The sequence below is a fragment of the Schistocerca nitens genome, chromosome 1 (assembly GCF_023898315.1).
Source record: "Schistocerca nitens isolate TAMUIC-IGC-003100 chromosome 1, iqSchNite1.1, whole genome shotgun sequence".
NCBI classification, from domain to species: domain Eukaryota; kingdom Metazoa; phylum Arthropoda; class Insecta; order Orthoptera; family Acrididae; genus Schistocerca; species Schistocerca nitens.
Window position 1 is genome coordinate 29,457,389 of NC_064614.1, and position 20,269 is coordinate 29,477,657.

General features: G+C 44.1%; 1 protein-coding gene across 1 annotated transcript in view; it reads left to right on the top strand.

The window, feature by feature from the left end:
• LOC126234479 (juvenile hormone esterase-like) overlaps nucleotides 1-20,269 on the top strand; it is a 91,472-nt gene that overhangs the window by 60,485 nt on the left and 10,718 nt on the right. Inside the window, exons 9-10 of the mRNA XM_049943174.1 lie at nucleotides 7,964-8,093; nucleotides 19,568-19,700. Coding sequence (XP_049799131.1) covers nucleotides 7,964-8,093; nucleotides 19,568-19,700 — 263 coding nt within the window. The remainder of the gene's footprint in view (nucleotides 1-7,963; nucleotides 8,094-19,567; nucleotides 19,701-20,269) is intronic.

Genomic DNA, 20,269 nt, shown 5'->3' on the forward strand with positions numbered 1-20,269 from the left:
CAGATGTATACCATATAAAGGTTTTTTTTAGATTCCTTATATTCTGTGTTTTCTCGAAGTCCCAAAAATCAGACTACTACAAAGTGTTTCACAAGAATTATCCTCGCAGCTATTAAAACTAGGTCATATTTTTCGCGTACGTTGGGTTGCTTCCTCATTTAATGCTTTTCAAGCTTTTCTTGAAAGTCACAGTTCTCTTGTCCATCTCTTTGAAAATCTGAGACATGATGGTTCCTGATCAACTCAGGAGAGATCTAAATTTGAAGGTTTACTAAAACATCTCACAAAGTGGCTTTTCTGATAGTGCATACGCGTGAATAGTGAGTTTCGGCATTAACATCTATTTATAACTAACTGTTTATCCATGGGTAACGCCACGGTCCAAGCTAGTAACATATATAATTATACTAACCCCCTAAGACATCCCCCCCACAGGTAAAAGCACAAATCGCACACTGGTAAACAGGCAGAATACGGCGCTGCGGTCGGCAACACCTATATAAGACAACAAGTGTCTGGTGCAGTTGTTAGATCGGTTGCTGCTACTACAATGACAGGTTATCAATATTGTATGACTGGACAGGTCAGTGTTACGCAATGCTCCGTCCATACGGAACCTTCATACGAAAAAAAGGTGTAACCATGTGCCACTATGCCTCGCCGACATCACCGGATGGAATATCGGCATGTGAAATGCGTTCGAACGGGGCAGAATCATTTCTTTGCGGGAGGTGGGTCTGTCGTTCCGTGATATTGTGTCTCGTACAGGGCACGCTGCTTCAACAGTGAAGCGTATATGGAAGCAATGGTGAGACGAGGGCCGTACACGGCGCCGACATGGTACTGGACGAACAATGTGACCAGAGTGAGAGGTGACCACCATCTTGTCCGCTTGGCCGTAATGAATACAACAGCTTCGTCCACAATGCTGGCGCGACGTTGAAGCACTGCAACGGGTGTTGACATATCAGCGATTACGATTCGACACCGTCTCCTGCAGGCTAGACTGGTGGCATACGTGTCATTACATCGGCTTCCGTTGACCAGATCCCACCAACACCGGAGAGTACAATGGGCACGTGAACGCCGACAATGATGTGCCGAGTGGCCAAATTCAGTGTTTTCGGACGAGTCCCGCTTCAACTTGTCTACAGCGACCCACATACGTGTGCGGCGCCGCCATGGACAACGCAGTGGGGCAGACCGTACTGTTGATAAGCATAGCAGACAAATGCCAGGTGTCATGGTATGGGGCGCCATTGACCGTAACACGCGATCTCACCTCCTACTTCTTGAGGGCAGTCTGAATAGTTGCCGCTACGTCAGGGAGGTTTTACAGCCCAAGGCACGGCCCCTCCTGCAGGCTGTTCCACATGCCATATTCCAATAGGACAACGCCTGGCCGCATGTGGTGAGGAGTGTGCAAGCGTTCTCCGAAGAACAATGGGTACCACTTCTTCCCTGGCCTGCCCGTTTGCCTGACGTGTGGCCCATCAGATATGTCAGGGATATGGTTGGTCTGCGACTTGTTCCTTCAGGTGCTCCTGCAGTCACAGTTGATGCTTTGTGGACGCGCCTTCAAAACGCGTGGCAAACTATTCCCCAGAAGCATTTCAGGCGGTCTTTGATTCCATGCTACGATGTCTAGTGGCTCTGATTAGAGCACGTTCTCGCGCTGCTCTGCATTGAATTTCGTCAGTCACAGTGCATTTATAGGTCTGTAATGCTAATTATTTGAGTAGCGTCATATCCCTGATCGGTGGAATTAATTTCATTGTGATCACATCTCTCAGCGTTGGTGTTTCACTTTTTCCAAACAGTAGTGTAATACGAAGGTTCAATTGGATGTTACTTGCACTTGTTACGCAGAGATGAAGAGACTTGCTCAGAGTAGACAAGCGTGGAGAACTGCATCAGACCAGTCTTTGGACTGAAGACCAGAACAACACCTAACAACTAATGGACGTTTTCGCTAAATAGAGAGCGCTTGATTGAGTTTCCAGCTTCGTAATTGAAACTCAGCTACCACTCAGAGAGAAAGTATGGGAAAGAGAAAACAATATTACTCCCTAAATAAATTGTTTGTAACAATCATTTTTCCGTTCCTGAAATTATATATCCTTTAGCGCATGAGAATCAGTTAGCCAGCTTGAAACCGAGTGGTGACAACGTCTTCATCGTCAGTATTTAGCCAGTAAGGAGGGAAGAGGTTTTGACGTAAAATTCCTTTCAGCGTACTTTGGAGTAGCGCCTATGATTAATTTCCAGACCACTCCACAGCGCCATATTGCGTGAGGACCTTTGATGTAAAGACTGGCATCCGACCTCAATCGTAAATACCTGTAACGTAAAATGCGCAAAGAGACGAAAAGTTCCCATATTGCTTGGCTACACGATCGTCAGTCGATCACTAGAATCATCCACAAACACCAAAGGTCTGGGAATGTCTGTCAAGCTGGAACTCCAAAACAAATCTGAGAAAGGCAGATGTTGGACTGAGATTTCCAGGAAGGAAGGGCAGCGATCACTCGTGAAGATCCTGAATTTTATTGCAGATCAATTTCAGCCATAAAATAGTCATCATCAGTGCATAAAACACCTAATGTGGTCACATCGACGTAATGCTCAGGCGCGTGTAGATCACAGTTTGAATACAGAAATACACATTGCAATCATTACAAAATATACAGCTATTGGGACCAAAGTGGTCGACATCTTAACATAAAACAGTGGTCGGAGTCTAATACAAACGTTTTATATCAGATTTGGACAACTTTGGTTCCACTAGTTCTGTCTTTTGTTATGACTGCTATATGTATGTCAGTATTCAAATTATGATCTACCTGCGCCTGAACTTTATGTCAATGTGTCCACACTAAGTGCTTTATGCACTGATGATGACTGTTCTATAGTTCGAGTCCTCCCTCGGGCATGGGTGTGTGTGTTAGTCCTTAGGATAATTTAGGTTAAGTAGTGTGTACGCTTAGGGACTGATGACCTTAGCAGTTACGACCCATAAGATTTCACACACATTTGAACATTTTTATTCTATAGTTGAAGTTTATCTTCAATAAAATTCAGATTGTTCACGACTGATCGCTGTCCTTCCTTCCTGAAACGATCGACGATCGTTGCATAGCGGTAACTTATGAAATCCAATATGAATAAGACTAGGATTTATCGCAAGAATTCTGAAGAAGTGTAATTTTTGCACAGAAGACGTCGTTTGTAGATTGCACTTCACCGACAGAGGCGATAGTTTACAAAACCTTCATTGGACAAAGTGTCGAGTTCTGCTTGTCTTTATGGGTCCCGTAAGAGGTTAGATTATCGAAATAGAAAGTTCAATGAAGAGCTGCTTGCTTCGTGAGCAGATGGTTTATTGAACTCAAGAGCATCGAGTTGCTCCTCGAACTCCAGCGTGATACATCACAAGAATAACGGCATACTTCACTAGAGTCAATTTGGCTAATGATTATATGGAGCCTTACTCTCAAAATGCCAACGGCCTTGCGCAGTGGTAACACCGGTTCCCGTCTGTCCACAGAGGTTAAGCGCTTTCGGGCTGGGATAACACTTGGATGGGTGACCATCCGGTCTGCCGAGCGCTGTTGGCGAGCGGGACGCACTCAGCCCTTGTGAGGCAAACTGAGGAGCTACTTGATTGAGAAGCAGCGGCTCCGGTCTCGTAATCTGACATACGGCCGGGAGAGCGGTGTGCTGGACACATGACCCTCCACCTCCGCATCCAGTGAGGCCTGTGGTCTGAGGATGACACGGCGGCCGGTCGGTACCGTTGGGTCTTCATCACCTGTTTCGGGCTGAGTTTAGTTTTGCTTTCAAAATCCGAAACCCATGATTTAAAAGGAGCCCAGACCCATATTGCTTTCGCCAAGTTGTAATTCCCGAAATGCCCACGAAGGCAAAAGCAGACAAGTTCGGTCGAATACAGTGGGGTACCTATCATATTTCTTCTCGTGCGCCATCCGTGAACTGAATGTAGAGGTAGGGGGTGCGGGATGATTCTAGCCTAATGTGTACTCTTCCTCTGTCACACACCGGCTAACTTCATAACCAATAACAACAAACACTGCAGTACACTGCGCATGCGTTAATCAGTGGCAGCTGTACCATGCAATTACAGTCAAGAGATCTGACACGCAAGCTGCGCCAAGTGCATAAACCAGGAAAGACAGCACGGGGTAACGGACTACGCGAGTAGATAAATTTATAAACTTTTTCTTGTTCTTATTAGTTTTATACCGGCCAATGGAATTATTTCACTGCTCTATAGTTGGAAAGTTGTTAATAAGTTCATATAACATATTATAACACTAACAGTATATTACCTACGGTATCACGTTTGATGCACTATACAGGGTGGTCCATTGATCGTCACCGGGCCAAATATCTCACGAAATAAGCGTCAAACGAAAAAACTACAAAGAACGAAATTTGTCTAGCTTGAAGGGGGAAACCAGATGGCGCTATGGTTGGCCCGCTAGATGGCGCTGCCATAGGTCAAACTGATATCAACTGCGTTTTTTTAAAATAGGAACCCCCTTTTTTATTACATATTCGTGTAGTACGTAAAGAAATATGATTGGTTTGGTTGGACCACTTTTTTCGCTTTGTGATTGATGGCGCTGTAATAGTCACAAACATATGGCTCACAATTTTAGACGAACAGCTGGTAACGGGTAGGTTTTTTAAATTAAAAGACAGAACGTAGGTACGTATGAACATTTTTATTTCGGTTGTTCCAATGTGATACATCTACGTTCACTTGTGCTGTCGGATTCATCAGTGTTATGTGCGCCGTGTCAACGTGTTTTCAGTGTCGTTATCGTCGAGTGTGAACGGCTCCGTGTTTTTTGTGTATCTGTGACCACTATTTTTTTGCTCGTCACTATGTTCATTCTGATTCTCCATTCCGTGTTCTGTTATTGTCAACACTATGGCTGAAGAGCGGCGTAGCATGCCGCTGACAGCCTACCTGATTGTTCAGGTATTAAAATAACAATAAAGGGAAAAAAAGTGATACATGTACCTTTGTGAACTTATCATTTCTGAGAACGCATGCTGTTACAGCGTGATTACCTGTAAATACCACATTAATGCAATAAATGCTCAAAATGATGTCCGTCAACCTCAATGCACTTGGCAATACGTGTAACGACATTCCTCTCAACAGCGAGTAGTTCGCCTTCCGTAATGTTCGCACATGCATTGACAATGCGCTGACGCAAGTTGTCAGGCGTTGTCGGTGGATCACGACAGCACATATCCTTCAACTTTCCCCACAGAAAGAAATCCGGGGACGTCAGATCCGGTGAACGTGCGGGCCATAGTATGGTGCCTCGACGACCAATCCACCTGTCATGAAATATGGTATTCAATACCGCTTAAACCGCACGCGAGCTATTGTGAGGTTACAAGGGATACTGTAATAGTATAACTAATTTGCTGGATGTGGTAATGTTTACTGTGGAAAAACAGTTGGGGTCTAGCAAGCACAAGTCAATATATTTGTGGAGTCACCTTCTTGATAAAGAGAGGAGGCAGCATGTAACAGTTTCACATTGAATTACTTAGTTACATAATTGCCTATGTCTCAGTGCATAACTTGGTACATATGTTAATAATGTAAGGTGTGCTTGTCTTGCTAATCATTGGATTTGCTGGGTATCTGATCACTGAAATAGGAGTACTCCATAAACATAAGAGCTCTTCAGAATAGTTCAAAACTCAAATTTAAATCATCGTAGCACGGATAATATTTTGGACATTAAAGAACATGTTTTATACAAAAATTAAGTTGTAAGGATGTTCGAGAACCTGTGCATAATAAGTTATTGTCTTTTATTGTGAAGGTACTGTTCAGTTTTCGATCTAGGTAGAGCAAAATGAGTATTTCGTATGCCACACCTTTTAGGCAAAGACATGATTAAACAAAAGAAGAGGGGTGAAACTGCCAAAAAGTGGAGTGCCCTTAGATATATAAATAATCCGATGATTGTCTACAAAATGATATAAGGTATTTAGTTTTACGTATTTTAATATTGTAACATTGTAAATGTTTAGAAATAATATATTTGACTAATGTACTGTCACGTGACCGGACACAGGACAGAGGATAGGGCACAAAGGTCGGGGTCTTTTGATCGTGGTCCGTCGGTGCGGTAAGGTCTGTGCGGCTAACAGCCGCCGACATAGTATCACGTGGCCATCAGTTTGTTTTGTGGATGTGCTTTAGTAAAATAAAAACGTTTTCATTCTAAACTGTTGTCGGTGTAAATCATTTGTGAACGATCCTGATTTAGACAAATACTTGAATTCATTCACTGCTGTACTTAGGCTGGCTATTTACTTAATATAGGGCGCTAATGCAACTGTGCACAACCGAACCCCTTTTGCAGACGAGTCATGATAAAAGGTTGTGTACAAGCCCGAGTGAAGTTGCACTATGTGCCGGACATCCATCATGTTGGAAGTACATCACCATTCTGTCATGCAGTGAAACATCTTGTAGTAACGTCGGTAGAACATTACGTAGGAAATCAGCATCCATTGCACCATTTAGGTTGCCAACGATAAAATGGGGGCCAGTTATCCTTCCTCCCATAATGCCGCACGATACATTAACCCGCCAAGGTTGCTGATGTTCTACTTGTCGCAGCCATCGTGGATTTTCCGTTGCCCAGTAGTGCATATTACGTCGGTTTACGTTACCGCTATTGGTGAATGATGCTTCGCCGCTAAATAGAAGGCGTGCAAAAAATCTGTCATCGTCCCGTAATTTCTCTTGTGCCCAGTGGCAGAACTGTACACGACGTTCAAAGTCGTCTCCATGCAATTCCTGGTGCATAGAAATATGCTACGGGTGCAATTGATGTTGATGTAGCATTCTCAACACCGACGTTTTTGAGATTCCCGATTCTCGCGCAATTTGTCTGCTACTGATGTGCGGATTAGCCGCGACAGCAGCTAAAACATTTACTTGGGCATTATCATTTGTTGCAGGTCGTGGTTGACGTTTCACACGTGGCTGAACACTTCCTGTTTCCTTAAATAACGTAACTATCCGGTAAACGGTCCGGACACTTGGATGATGTCGTCCAGGATACCGAGCAGCATACATGGCACACGCCCGTTGGGCATTTTTTATCACAATAGCCATACATCAATACGATATCGACCTTACCCGCAATTGGTAAACGGTCCATTTTAAAACGGGTAATGCCGCACGGGATTAGCCGAGCGGTTAGGGCGCTGCAGTCATGGACTGTGCGGCTGGTCCCGGCGGAGGTTCGAGTCCTCCCTCGGGCATGGGTATGTGTGTTTGTCCTTAGGATAATTTAGGATAAGTAGTGTGTAAGCTTAGGGACTGATGACCTTAGCAATTAAGTCCCATAAGATTTCACACACATTTGAACATTTTTTGAACACGGGTGATGTATCACGAAGCAAATACCGTCCGCACTGGCGGAATGTTAAGTGATACCACGTACTTACACGTTTGTGACTATTACAGCGCCATCTGTCACAAAGCGAAAAAAGTGGTCCAACTAAAACATTCATATTTCTTTACGTACTACACGAATATGTAATAAAAATGGGGGCTCCTGTTTTAAACAACGCAGTTGATATCCGTTTGACTTATGGCAGCGCCGTCTAGCGGGCCAACCATAGCGTCATCTGGTTTCCCCTTTCAAGCTAGACGAGTTTCGTTCTTTGTAGTTTTTTCGTTTGATGCTTATTTCGTGAGATATTTGGCCCGGTCACTGTCAATGGACCACCCTGTATAGTAAGCAGAAAACAAAATGAATTAAAATGGAGACTATTTACAGTTATAGACTATAACTTTTGTAATAAATGCCGTATTATTGCTATAGTAGCTGTAAATAAACTGGAGTACATAGCATTTAAAGCCGGATTACATGCAAGTCCTATGCTGGCACAGATGACTACGGACCTGAATAACGGTGAGCCCTGCGACACGACTGTGCACATCCTGAGCGCTACTATGGAGCAGCCCGTCTTTTACTACCAGTATGCCTACACCGGTCGCACCGACCCCTCCGTCGTACCAGGTGAGTTGTTCTGTATCATTCTGCTCGTGTCGACCTCCACTGCACTGTGAAATGTGGTAGTAGAGACGCTGCCTGCATCAGAACGGTGAACGAACCCAGCCTTTAACTAGAACTAGGGATCCCTTTTAATACCTCAATCACACTTTTGCATGCAACATCGTCTTCACTATCATCAACTTGACTTTCACATAAATTGTCTTACCTTCTTTCTCCATGTTTTTTTTTTTTTTTTTTTTTTTTTTTTTTTTTTTTTTTGTTCGTCAGTCTACTGACTGGTTTAATGCGGCCCGCCACGAATTCCTTTCCTGTGCTAACCTCTTCATCTCAGAGTAGCACTTGCAACCTACGTCCTCAATTATTTGCTTGACGTATTCCAATCTCTGTCTTCCTCTACAGTTTTTGCCCTCTACAGCTCCCTCTAGTACCATGGAAGTCATTCCCTCATGCCTTAGCAGATGTCCTATCATCATGTCCCTTCTCCTTATCAGCAGTGTTTTCCACATATTCCTTTCCTCTCCGATTCTGCGTAGAACCTCCTCATTCCTTACCTTATCAGTCCGCCTTATTTTCAACATTCGTCTATAGCACCACATCTCAAATGCTTCGATTCTCTTCTGTTCCGGTTTTCCCACAGTCCATGTTTCACTACCATGCAATGCTGTTCTCCAGACGTACATCCTCAGAAATTTCTTCCTCAAATTAAGGCCGGTATTTGATATTAGTAGACTTCTCTTGGCCAGAAATGCCTTTTTGGCCATAGCGAGTCTGCTTTTGATGTCCTCCTTGCTCCGTCTGTCATTGGTTATTTTACTGCCTAGGTAGCCGAATTCCTTAACTTCATTGACTTCGTGACCATCAATCCTGATGTTAAGTTTCTCGCTGTTCTCATTTCTACTACTTCTCATTACCTTCATCTTCTCCGATTTACTTTCAAACCATACTGTGTACTCATTAGACTGTTCATTCCGTTCAGCAGATCATTTAATTCTTCTTCACTTTCACTCAGGATAGCAATGTCATCAGCGAATCGTATCATTGATATCCTTTCACCTTGTATTTTAATTCCACTCCTGAACCTTTCTTTTATTTCCATCATTGCTTCCGCGATGTACAAATTGAAGAGCAGCGGCGAAAGGCTACAGCCTTGTCTTACACCCTTCTTAATACGAGCACTTCGTTCTTGATCGTCCACTCTTATTATTCCCTCTTGGTTGTTGTGCATATTGTATATGACCCGTCTCTCCCTATAGCTTACCCCTACTTTTTTCAGAATCTCGAACAGCTTGCACCATTTTACATTGTCGAACGCTTTTTCCAGGTCGACAAATCCTATGAAAGTGTCTTGATTATTCTTTAGCCTAGCTTCCATTATTAGCCGTAACGTCAGAATTGCCTCTCTCGTCCCTTTATTTTTCCTAAAGCCAAACTGATCGTCACCTAGCGCATTCTCAATTTTCTTTTCCATTCTTCTGTATATTATTCTTGTAAGCAGCTTCGATGCATGAGCTGTTAAGCTGATTGTGCGATAATTCTCGCATGTGTAGTAATCATAAACTCATATTTACAATGCTACTTTATCCTACTTCATATACCAGATGATCAAAAAGTCAGTATAGATTTGAAAACTTAATAAACCACGGAATAATGTAGATAGAGAGGAATGACATGGGGTTTTATTAGAACAAAAAAAAAAAAAAGTTCACAAAATGTCCGACAGATGGCGCTGGACAACAAAACGTCAGTGACTGCGCATGACAATCGTGTATAAAAGGAGCTGTAATGAGAGAGAGAATCTGCTACCCTACCAATCAACTCGTCCAAGTTCTGGTCGGCCTTCCGTCGCCTTACCGGAACTAAACCCTCCCCCTATTATCCTCTTCTCCATGATGATCACCCTTTCCCTGACTCCCTTAGTAAGGCCAATCACTTTGCCTCCTACCTCTCCGATGTATTTTCCATCCCCGATGATCCCCAGTTCGATTACTCCCTCTTCCCGGATATCCGCGATCGAACTGACACCTCTTCCCCTCCCCTCGCTCCTGGTTTCCAGTACTTGGGCAACATTGCACACACGGAACTCAATGCCCCTATCACTACACAGGATCTCATTGCTACACTCCGCACGAAACGCAACACCGCTCCTGGTCACGATCGTGTCACCTACCGCCACCTTCGTGAAGCTCCTATCTCTTTCCTCTCCACCCTGGCCAGGCTCTACAATGTAGTCCTGTCCACCGGTTACTACCCCGACCTGTGGAAAACCTCCCGTATCCTCATGTTCCTTAAACCCGGCAAACCACCGTCCGCCGTCTCCACCTACCGCCCCATCAGCCTTACCTCGGTCTTCAGCAAGGTCCTGGAATCTATCCTCACCCGCCGCATCCACCAGCATCTCCGCCAGCACCGCCTTCTTCCCGTTACCCAGTGTGGCTTTCGGCCGTCCTTCTCTTCCAACGACCTTCTCCTTCACCTCACTCATCTCCTTTCCGAACAGCTTAATTCCCGTCGCTCCGCAATCTTCCTCTCCCTGGACCTCGAACGTGCCTATGACCGCGTATGGCATTCCGGTCTCCTCTTCAAGCTCCAAACCTTCGCCCTTCCCATTAACTACGTCCGTCTGATCGGCTCCTTTCTCTCCCGCCGTCCTTCCTATGTCACCATCCATAACGCAGATTCCTACACCTTTTTCCCCTCTGCCGGTGTGCCCCAAGGCTCCGTCCTCTCCCCCCTTCTGTACCTTTTGTACACGGCGGACATGCCGCCGCCGCCAGCCCCCGTCCACCTTCTCCAGTTTGCCGATGACACCGCCTTCCTTGCCCTTGCCCCCACCCTGCAGCGCTCCCAACACCTTCTCCAATCCCATCTTGACCGGTTCACTGCTTGGTGCAACCAGTGGTTGCTCAAGGTCAATCCCTCCAAAACCCAGGCGATCATTGTAGGCAACACCACCCCTTCCTTCCGCCTCCTTGATTTCTACATCACCATCTATGGCCGTCCTATCGCCCTCACTCCTACCCTTAAGTACCTTGGCGTCACCCTCGACCGTCGCCTCTCCTGGACTCCCCACCTCCGGACAATCCAAGCCAAGGCACGCTCCCGACTCAGTCTCCTCAAGCTCCTCTCCGGCCGTACGTGGGGTCTGGACCCCTCCACCATCCTCCACACCTATAAATCCCTCATCCGCCCTATCCTTTGTTATGCCCATCCGGCTTGGATCTCCGCCCCCCCTCCCTTTTATAAATCCCTCCAAATCCTTGAACGCCATGCTCTCCGCCTCGCCTATCGCATCCGTCTCCCCTCCCCCACGCGGATCCTGTATGATCTCATCCCCTTCCCCCACCTCCTCCTTTTCCTTGAAAGGATACGTATCCTGTACACCTCCCGTAAACTCGACCCTCCTCACCCGCTCGTCTCCCCGATCCTCTCCCACCCCCGCCCGCTGCCGCGCCTGTATTCCCACGTCCCGCCCGGTCTCCATCTGTCCACCCTCCTTACCCTCTCCCAAGGTGGCTTCCGCCAGCTCCCCCTCCCTGATGATGCCCTCCTCCCCTCCATCTACCCCTCCTACCAACTTTGATTCTCCCGCCCTCCTCCTGTGCCTGCTCCTCTGGGCACCCTCCCTCCCTTCTCTCCCTTTTTCCCTCCCTCCTCCTTTTCTCTCCTCTCCTCCCCCGGGCCTCCCCTCCCCTGCCCCTCTCCTCCTGCCCCAGTCTCCTCCGCCATTGGCATCCTTTTTGCCCCCTCTCCCCCACCTCACCCCTGTTCCCCTCTTGGCAGGTCCCCGGACTCGCACACGCTAAGTGGACATTCGCGCGCCGGAGATCACCGCCATCAGTGTTTCGTGTGTGCCGTCATGTTTAGTGTTCCGTGTTCACCGTCGCACTCCCTCGTTCACCAGTGCCATCGTCATCTTCAGTGTTTGTGCGTCGTCTCATCTGTTAGCAGTGTGGATTCTCGACGAGTGTGAACGGCTCCGTGTGTGTCTCTCTGTGTCTCCGTTTTTATTGCCCACCTTTTGTAACTTTTATGTTTTCTCCTGTTTCTACTGCTTGTCTATTCTATGGCTGAAGAGCAGCATAGTGTGCTGCTGACAGCCTGCCTGTTGTACAGGCTTTAAAAATAACAATAAAGTTAAAAAAAAAAAAAAAGAGAGAGAATCAGATGCGCTAGCAGTCGCAGCATGTTGACGTTACCTGAAAAGGCGCTTTTAGTGCAGCTGTATTATCACAATGGGGAATGTGCTAGTTCAGCGTTACGATCCTATCGCCATAGGAAGGGGATTCGAAAGGGTAAAGAGGTCCGTTGACAAATGCAGCTGTGGCGAGAATGATTTCGAAGTTCGAAGCCACTGGTTGTTTAGACGATAGACCCCGTAGTGGCCCACCGAGCACAAGGCGTAATGCTGCTGAGACAGTTCAGGAAGAAATGGAGACTGTAGCGGGTTCGTCTATCCACGGGGAAGTCAGCGCTCGTGCAGTCGCACGCCGCACCGACATTCCGTACACTACTGTTTGGTTGGCACCTAGGCGTACCCTCCGATGCTATCCGTACAAAATCCATCGGCATCGTGAACTGTTACCTGGCGATTTAGTGAAGCAGAGGGCAATTGCGGTGTGAGCGTTTCAAAAGATGGCAGAAGATGACGATTGGTTGAATAACGTGTTGTGGACCCACGAAGCTCCTTTCACGCTCCGAGGGTCTATCAATGCCCACAACTGCAGAATTTGGGCTACCGAAAATCCTAGCACTTTCGTGGAAACTCCATTGCACGACGAGAAAGTCACGGTATGGGTTGGATTTACCACATCTACCGCTATCGGGCCTTTTTTCTTCGAGTAAATGCGTGATTCTGGTTTTGTAACTGCTACCGTGACGGGTGAGAGGTACGCCGATATGTTACAGAATCGCATCATCCCCAGCCCGGCTGATAAACACGTGCTGGAACGTACGATCTTTATGCAGGATGGCGCTCCACCCCACATTGCTAGACGATTGAAAGATCTCTTGCGCGCGTCGTTTGGTAATGATAGTGTGCTAAGCCGCCACTTTCGTCATGCTTGGCCTCCCAGGTCCCCAGACCTCAGTCCGTGCGATTATTGGCTTTGGGGTTACCTGAAGTCGCAAGTGTATCGTGATCGACCGACATCTCTAGGGATGCTGAAAGACAAAATCCGACGCCAATGCCTCACCATAGCTCCGGACTTGCTTTACAGTGCTGTTCACAACATTTTTCCTCGACTACAGCTATTGTTGAGGAATGATGGTGGACATATTGAGCATTTCCTGTAAAGAACATCATCTTTGCTTTGTCTTGCTTTGTTATGCTAATCATTGTTATTCTGATCAGATGAAGCGCCGTCTGTCGGACATTTTTTGAACATTTGTATTTTTTTGGTTCTAATAAAACCCCATGTCATTCCAAGCATGTGTGTCAATTTGTACCTCTCTATCTACATTATTCCGTGATTTATTCGGTTTTCAAATTTATACTGACTTTTTGATCACCCGGTATACTATTGATATTTGAAAGTTGTTTTGAAACTTTCTGAGTTCACTTCAGTGCGGTATTGGTTGTGCTTTGATGCTTTTGATGTGTTCTTTTAGGACTGTTGTACTTTTATGATGTTTTAAATAAATGTCTCGTTTTAAAATTGCATTTGATGTTTTATGGCCAGCGATGTTGAATGGTACTGGTGAATACAGAGGTAGCCAGTTCGAGTCCTGTTGGTGAAAATATTTACGTAGTCAATACTAGCAAGCGTAAGAAGTGTGATGTTGTACAGTTTATGATTACTAGGCTCTGTGTTTAAGTTCTGGGTTAAATTCCAAATATCCTCTCAATGACTTCTAGAGTAAAAGCTTGTGATATACTTGACAGTGACTTGTCTGTCACATGCGATGTTAATCACAGAGACCCTTGCCGGCCGCAGTGGTCTCGCGGTTCTCGGCGCGCAGTCCGGAACCGTGCGACTGCTACGGTCGCAGGTTCGAATCCTGCCTCGGGCATGGATGTGTGTGATGTCCTTAGGTTAGTTAGGTTTAAGTAGTTCTAAGTTCTAGGGGACTAATGACCACAGCAGTTGAGTCCCATAGTGCTCAGAGCCATTTGAACCATTTTGAACAGAGACCCTTGCAGATACTGTAGAGGTGTATGCTATGTGCTGGCTTAGGGTTTCAGCCTCTCGCTTCTCTCGTAACCATCAGACAAAAAAAAAACTATGTGTTCTGCTTTACGGCAGGTCTTGTCAGAGAGGTCCACCGCACGAGCATCTAGGGAAGTGCCTTCCACTGATGATGAAATGATAATGAGGACAACACAATACCAAATCCCTGAGCGGAGAAAAATTTCCGACCCAGCCGGGAATCGAACCCGGGCCCCTTGGCGTGACAGACCGCCGCGCTGACCACAGCTACAGGGGCGAACATCATCAGACAATGACTAATGACACTACACTATGAAAACAGTAATTACAGTTATTTACACGATACAATTACACTTAATACACTGCACAAGCAAACTATTCTGGCGTCATCAACTTCAAATGGTTTAACCAGGAGGCCTGAGTGTGTTTATTTGTATCGACATCTTCAGTACAGTTTATATAATCTTCGAGCTCAGCCATTGCCAGAACACAAGCTATTTTCATCAAAAGTAAATCTTTCTTGTTTTTCTGAAAGTCAGCTGACGTCTAAAACAGAAAGGACATTGTTACATATTCCCTGTCTTGAAGTTAAAATTGTAACTGGATCAGTCGGCTAATTGATTTGCTTCTGTTGTCACCTGGACTCGAAATTGTAACACTGTTCACAGGAATACTGGTAACTTCGTAATTTCATTCAACTGGTCATACTGAGCGAGGTGGTACCGTGGGTAGCACACTGGACTCGCATTTGGGAGGACGGTGGTTCAAACCCGCATCCGACCATCCAGACTTACGTTTACCGTAATTTCTCTAAAATCGCTCCAGGCAAATACCGGGATGATTCCTTTGAAATGGCACGGCCGATTTCCTTCCTTATCCTTGACACAACCTCCGAGTCTCTGCGACGCTCATTTAATGTTGTGACAATAGAGTTGGTCTCATCGGCGCCTTCCAATACTGCATTGATCTCCACGTCACAATTTGTGTGACGGTTATCAGTATTAATGTATGTATAGGTGGCAATCTTCTTTACTTCTTGAATTAACTCCATTTTTGGTCTGATATTTGTTTTAAAAATAAAAAATGTTAGTCATTTTTCTTGTGTGCCACACATTTTCCACAGAAGTTCGAGATCAAACCTAATAAGAATTTAAATCCGCATTAAATTTTCAACTAGCCCTGACGCAATCGTCTTCATTCTTTTGTGCCATCGATGTGTCTCGTTCCTGCCTTTATTCATTCCTCCCATACTTGCCTTCTCTGAAATGTTGTCATTCTTCATCTTGATAACATCGACACTCATCCTCATGCAGTGGTCCAAAATTCATAAACTATTCAATTTGCAGGCACTTCTGTATTCTCTGTTAAACTGCCCACAACTCAGCTCCTGCGATCATTATTATTCCTTTCGAGTAGTTGCCTTTCTTTAACCTAGGTCTGGTCTAGCATCTAGTACACATCTTCTGACCTGGTGACAGTAACGATATCCTTTGGACATGCAATGGAAGCTTCTGAATCAAATATGTATTTATTGTTGTCTGAAAAACTTTGGTACTTTGTCTCGGAACTGTCTCATGAAAACACTTTGTCTAAATTCTTTAAATTTAGGTACACTGAAGTAAATATCTTTCAGGGTACTGACCGTTGTATTCAGTTAGTATAAGGCTCGAAAACTACAATTCAAAGAATGAGACTAGTATTTGTATTGTTCATATCGAATAAATATTGAAATGATTTCATTTCTAGTCTTATATTATATGCTCACTCATAATGTTCCTTTTTTAACAAAAAATTATGCTTATGAATGAATTGTATGTGGATAGCGTCCGACCCGCCGTTCTTGCACGTCAAAAATAAATATCGTTTTTACTTACTTGTATGAGTAACGGTCAAGCGAACATTTGTTTCTTGGGCTCTTGCACAAAAGTGGAGATCCTTTCGCACTTCTCAAATGGCGTCTTGAAACCTGACCATCCATTCCGATGGAGAACTGTTACAAGGCATCCTCCGTTTTATACTAGATTTACATCTACTTACGTACCACCACTGGTCGTTTCCTTCCCTGATCCACTAGCAGACACAGCGAGGCAAAACTGCTATCTACATTCCCCCCGTATGAGCCCTAATTTCTCGAATCTTATCTTCGTGATCGTTAAGCGAAACGAATCCTAGCGGCAGTAGGACCGTTCAGTAATCAGCTTCAAATGCCGGTTATCGAAATTTTCTCAACCTTTTTCCTCAACAAAAACGTCGCCGTCCCTCCAGGGAGTCCCATTTGAGTTCCCGAACCATTTCCGTAATACTTGTGTGTTGTTCGAGCCTACCGTTTACAAACCTAGCAGCCCGCCTCTGAATTGCATCGGGTCTTCCTTTAATCCGAACTGGTGCAGATCCCAAGCGCTCAAACAGTACTGAATAATGGGTCGCACTAGCTTCTTATATGAGATCTCCTTTACGGATGAACCACATCTTCCCTAAAACTCCGTAAATAAACCGAAATCGACCTTTCGTCTTCCCTACGAAAGTGTCACGTGGTCGTTTCATTTCATATCGCCTTGCAACGTTACGCCCAGATATTTGAGCGACGGGACTGTGTCAAGCGGTACAGTACTAATGCTGTATCCGAACATTACGGGTATGTTTTCCCTACTCAGCCGCATTAACTTACATTTTTCTACATTTTGAGCCAGCTGCCATTCATCACACCAACTGGAAATGTTGTTTATACTGAACCAATTGCAGGCGCCAGGAATGTGACGTCCCAGGACAAAATCCCACGCTAGAATGAGATTTTCACTCTGCAGTGGAGTGTGTGCTGATATGAAACTTCCTGGAAGATTAAAACTGTGTGCCGGACCGAGACTCGAACTCGGGACCTTTGCCTTTCGCGGGCAATTGCTCTACCAACTGAGCTACCCAAGCACGACTCACGCCCCGTTGAGCAATTGCCCGCGAAAGGCAAAGGTCCCAAGTTCGAGTCTCGGTCCGGCACACAGTTTTAATCTTCCAGGAAGTTTCATATCAGCACACACTCCACTGCAGAGTGAAAATACCTTCAGAAAAGACTTCCTAAGACTTAAATATGTATTTCTATATTCGATGTCAACAAATTTCTCTTCTTCAGAATCGCTTTTATTACTGTTGCCAGTGTACATTTTATATCATCTCTACTTTTACCATCATCAGTCATTTTGATGAACAAATAGCAAAACTCTTCGACTACTTTAAGTACCTCATTCCCTCAGCATCACCTGATTTAATTCGACCACATTCCACTGTTCAAGTGCTCTTCCAAGTCCTTTGCTGTCTCTCACAGAATTACGTCATCAGCAAGCCTCAAATTTTTTATTTATTCTCCCTGAATCTTAATTCATACTCCAAATTTTTCTTTGGTTTCCTTTACTGCTTGCTCAATGTACAGATTGAATAACAGCAGAGATAGGCTACAACCCTGTCTTACTCCCTCCTCTCGTCGTTTACAGCTAGCGAACTTTCTCAACCCTCACTCAGCTTACTGAATATCAGCTGCTACAAAATTCGTGTTCCTTTCTGATAGCAAATCTCTTAAACATGTGAGTCCAGAACTATTATCACTATATCTCACTTTCTCCCCTTGCCCCTTACTGCTGCAGTGGTCTCCCAAGACAATGATTACAGGAAATCTGGCATTACTGTACCGAAATGTAAGCTACTTCGCTTCGACATCTTCAAATTACGACTTCACTTCAGACATATCTAACACAGGTTTCTTTTTAACTTCGATTTCTATTTCACTTTCCCTTATTTTTTCTATTTTTTTAATTTTTAATTTATTTAAGGCTTTGATTTTATTGGTCTTTATTTTATGTCTTGTACTCAGCCAAATAATTTTTTTATGTTTTGTTTGGCATTCACATGATTACAAATTACGATAAAACTCATAAGAAGGTTCTCTGGATCAAATCCTATCGAGCTTGTTGATGTTATCTCCTTTCTTACCATCAAACTCCAATAGTTATGTAGATTTGGTCAATATTAGTTAAAAAAAAACTCACATAAATGCCACAAAGAAATAATACTTATGTAACATAAAGTAGTCTTCTCAGTTGCGCAAATACACATTCTTATGTATTGTGCCAGCGCAAATTGACTCAAAAATTTAGTATTAGTGTCATACAAAATCGGTACATACATTACATACATAGATAAAGAAGCAAAAATACTATATATTTACGAGAACTGTCAAAGCTGCTTAGTAATACTGGTAAATAACACACTACTGAGACATAAGAAACTCTCTACCACTACAAGTAATATGCCTATACAAATGTTCAGCCAGTACAGTTGATCACAAAGAGGTAGGTAATACTAAGGAATGTAGTATTTCATTCGCCATGAAACTGTTCTTGGGAAATCAAATATCTTCCTAATACTTTCTGCCGTCGTTAATATTTCTTCTTCAGTTCTGATCATTGGTCCTGACTCTTCCAAAACCAGGGACGAACATTCCATATTCATTATTTACTTTAGGCATGTGGACAGGGAATCCAGATAATCACTTTCTCCAGCACCGTGAAATATGTAGATGTCACTCTCGCTATATTTCACATTCACTGCACCTTCCGCTTTTGACAATATTAAATACGGCTTCGAATGTGCTCGACTAATCAACATCATTGTCAGAGTAACTTTTATTACATTATTATTATCGTTTATTTGTATTATTATTTCTATTATTGTGAATGTTTTGTAATATATTTGGTATATGTTGCTGTTGGTCACATGTAAGACAGCACCTTCAGGTCTTAATCTGTTCAGGCTAAATACGCAACAAATAAAATATAACTGGGTCAACAAACGTTTGTTGTCTGCTTCGGAGATTCATTTTAGCTTAATTCATGTAACAGCATGATGAAAAACTGTAGTGATTTCCATTACTGTCAATTTGTCAGCGGCTGTGACAACCAGTAGGCAAATTTCCGACGTTTATGCGTACAAGTCTAAGACATTTTCGTGTGCTAACGGTTTCAGTTGTCGTCTGACCACTCTCGACGGATGCCAATCATAAACGTTGAACAGACCACGAGTAGCTCTGTGTTATGATAATTGTACTACGCCACCGAATCATCACGATGTGCAATTTGTCAAATTCGCTTAAATAAAAATTATTTGTTATTCTTCACCAGATGATTTATCTGTATCGATGGCATCTGTTTTTAGCTTTGTCATACACTCTCACCTAGTCAGGCTTGTTCTGATGGTGGGTCGTATGCCATCTGGTTGGTGTCGTTTATAAGATATAATTGTTGACAATTCGGTCCTTAGCTGATGAGTTTATGTTTTATGTCATAGGAGCACCACACATGGCAGACCTGGACTCACTGTTCAGCGTGCCCGGCTCCGGACAGAATCTCGACCCAGCTTCGGATGAGCAGAAAGTGCGCTCTGCAATGGTCAAGCTGTGGACCAACTTCGCCAAGTATATGTAAGTACTTCCTCCAATGCTCTGCTTTACATTCCTGAGGTGTAACAGGCATAACTTCTCCAGCTCGCGTGAATTAAACAACAGTTATCTACATGAATCAGAGACTGCTTTGTATCCCTCAAAGAAAATAAGGTGCTAACAGTGTTCAGAATTACCAAGACAGCGCCTAGCAAGCAAAAAAAAAAAAACAAAAACAAAAAAAACGGTTCATTAAAGCCGTTTACCTTCATCACTCGTTATGTCAAAGAAAAAAAGGTTGATAAGGCCACATAGGCGCGAAGTAGTATTACAATTACAAACACTGGTGCTTGTCTGAGCACTTTTCATATTTTCCACCCTGATGGCCATCAGGTCAGCTATGTCAAGCTGCAACAGCATCAACAGATCGATGAAAGGGTACAGAACAAAAAAGGTCCAATGAACTTATTTCCGAAAACGCATCGTTTCCATGTTAGAGACCATTTATTCAGTCGTACATTTAACAAAGACTGCAATCTAATACGTAATGTACAATGCAGCCCCAGTTATAGTATGTGCTGATAATGGTTTCCATGTGCCGCAATGCATGC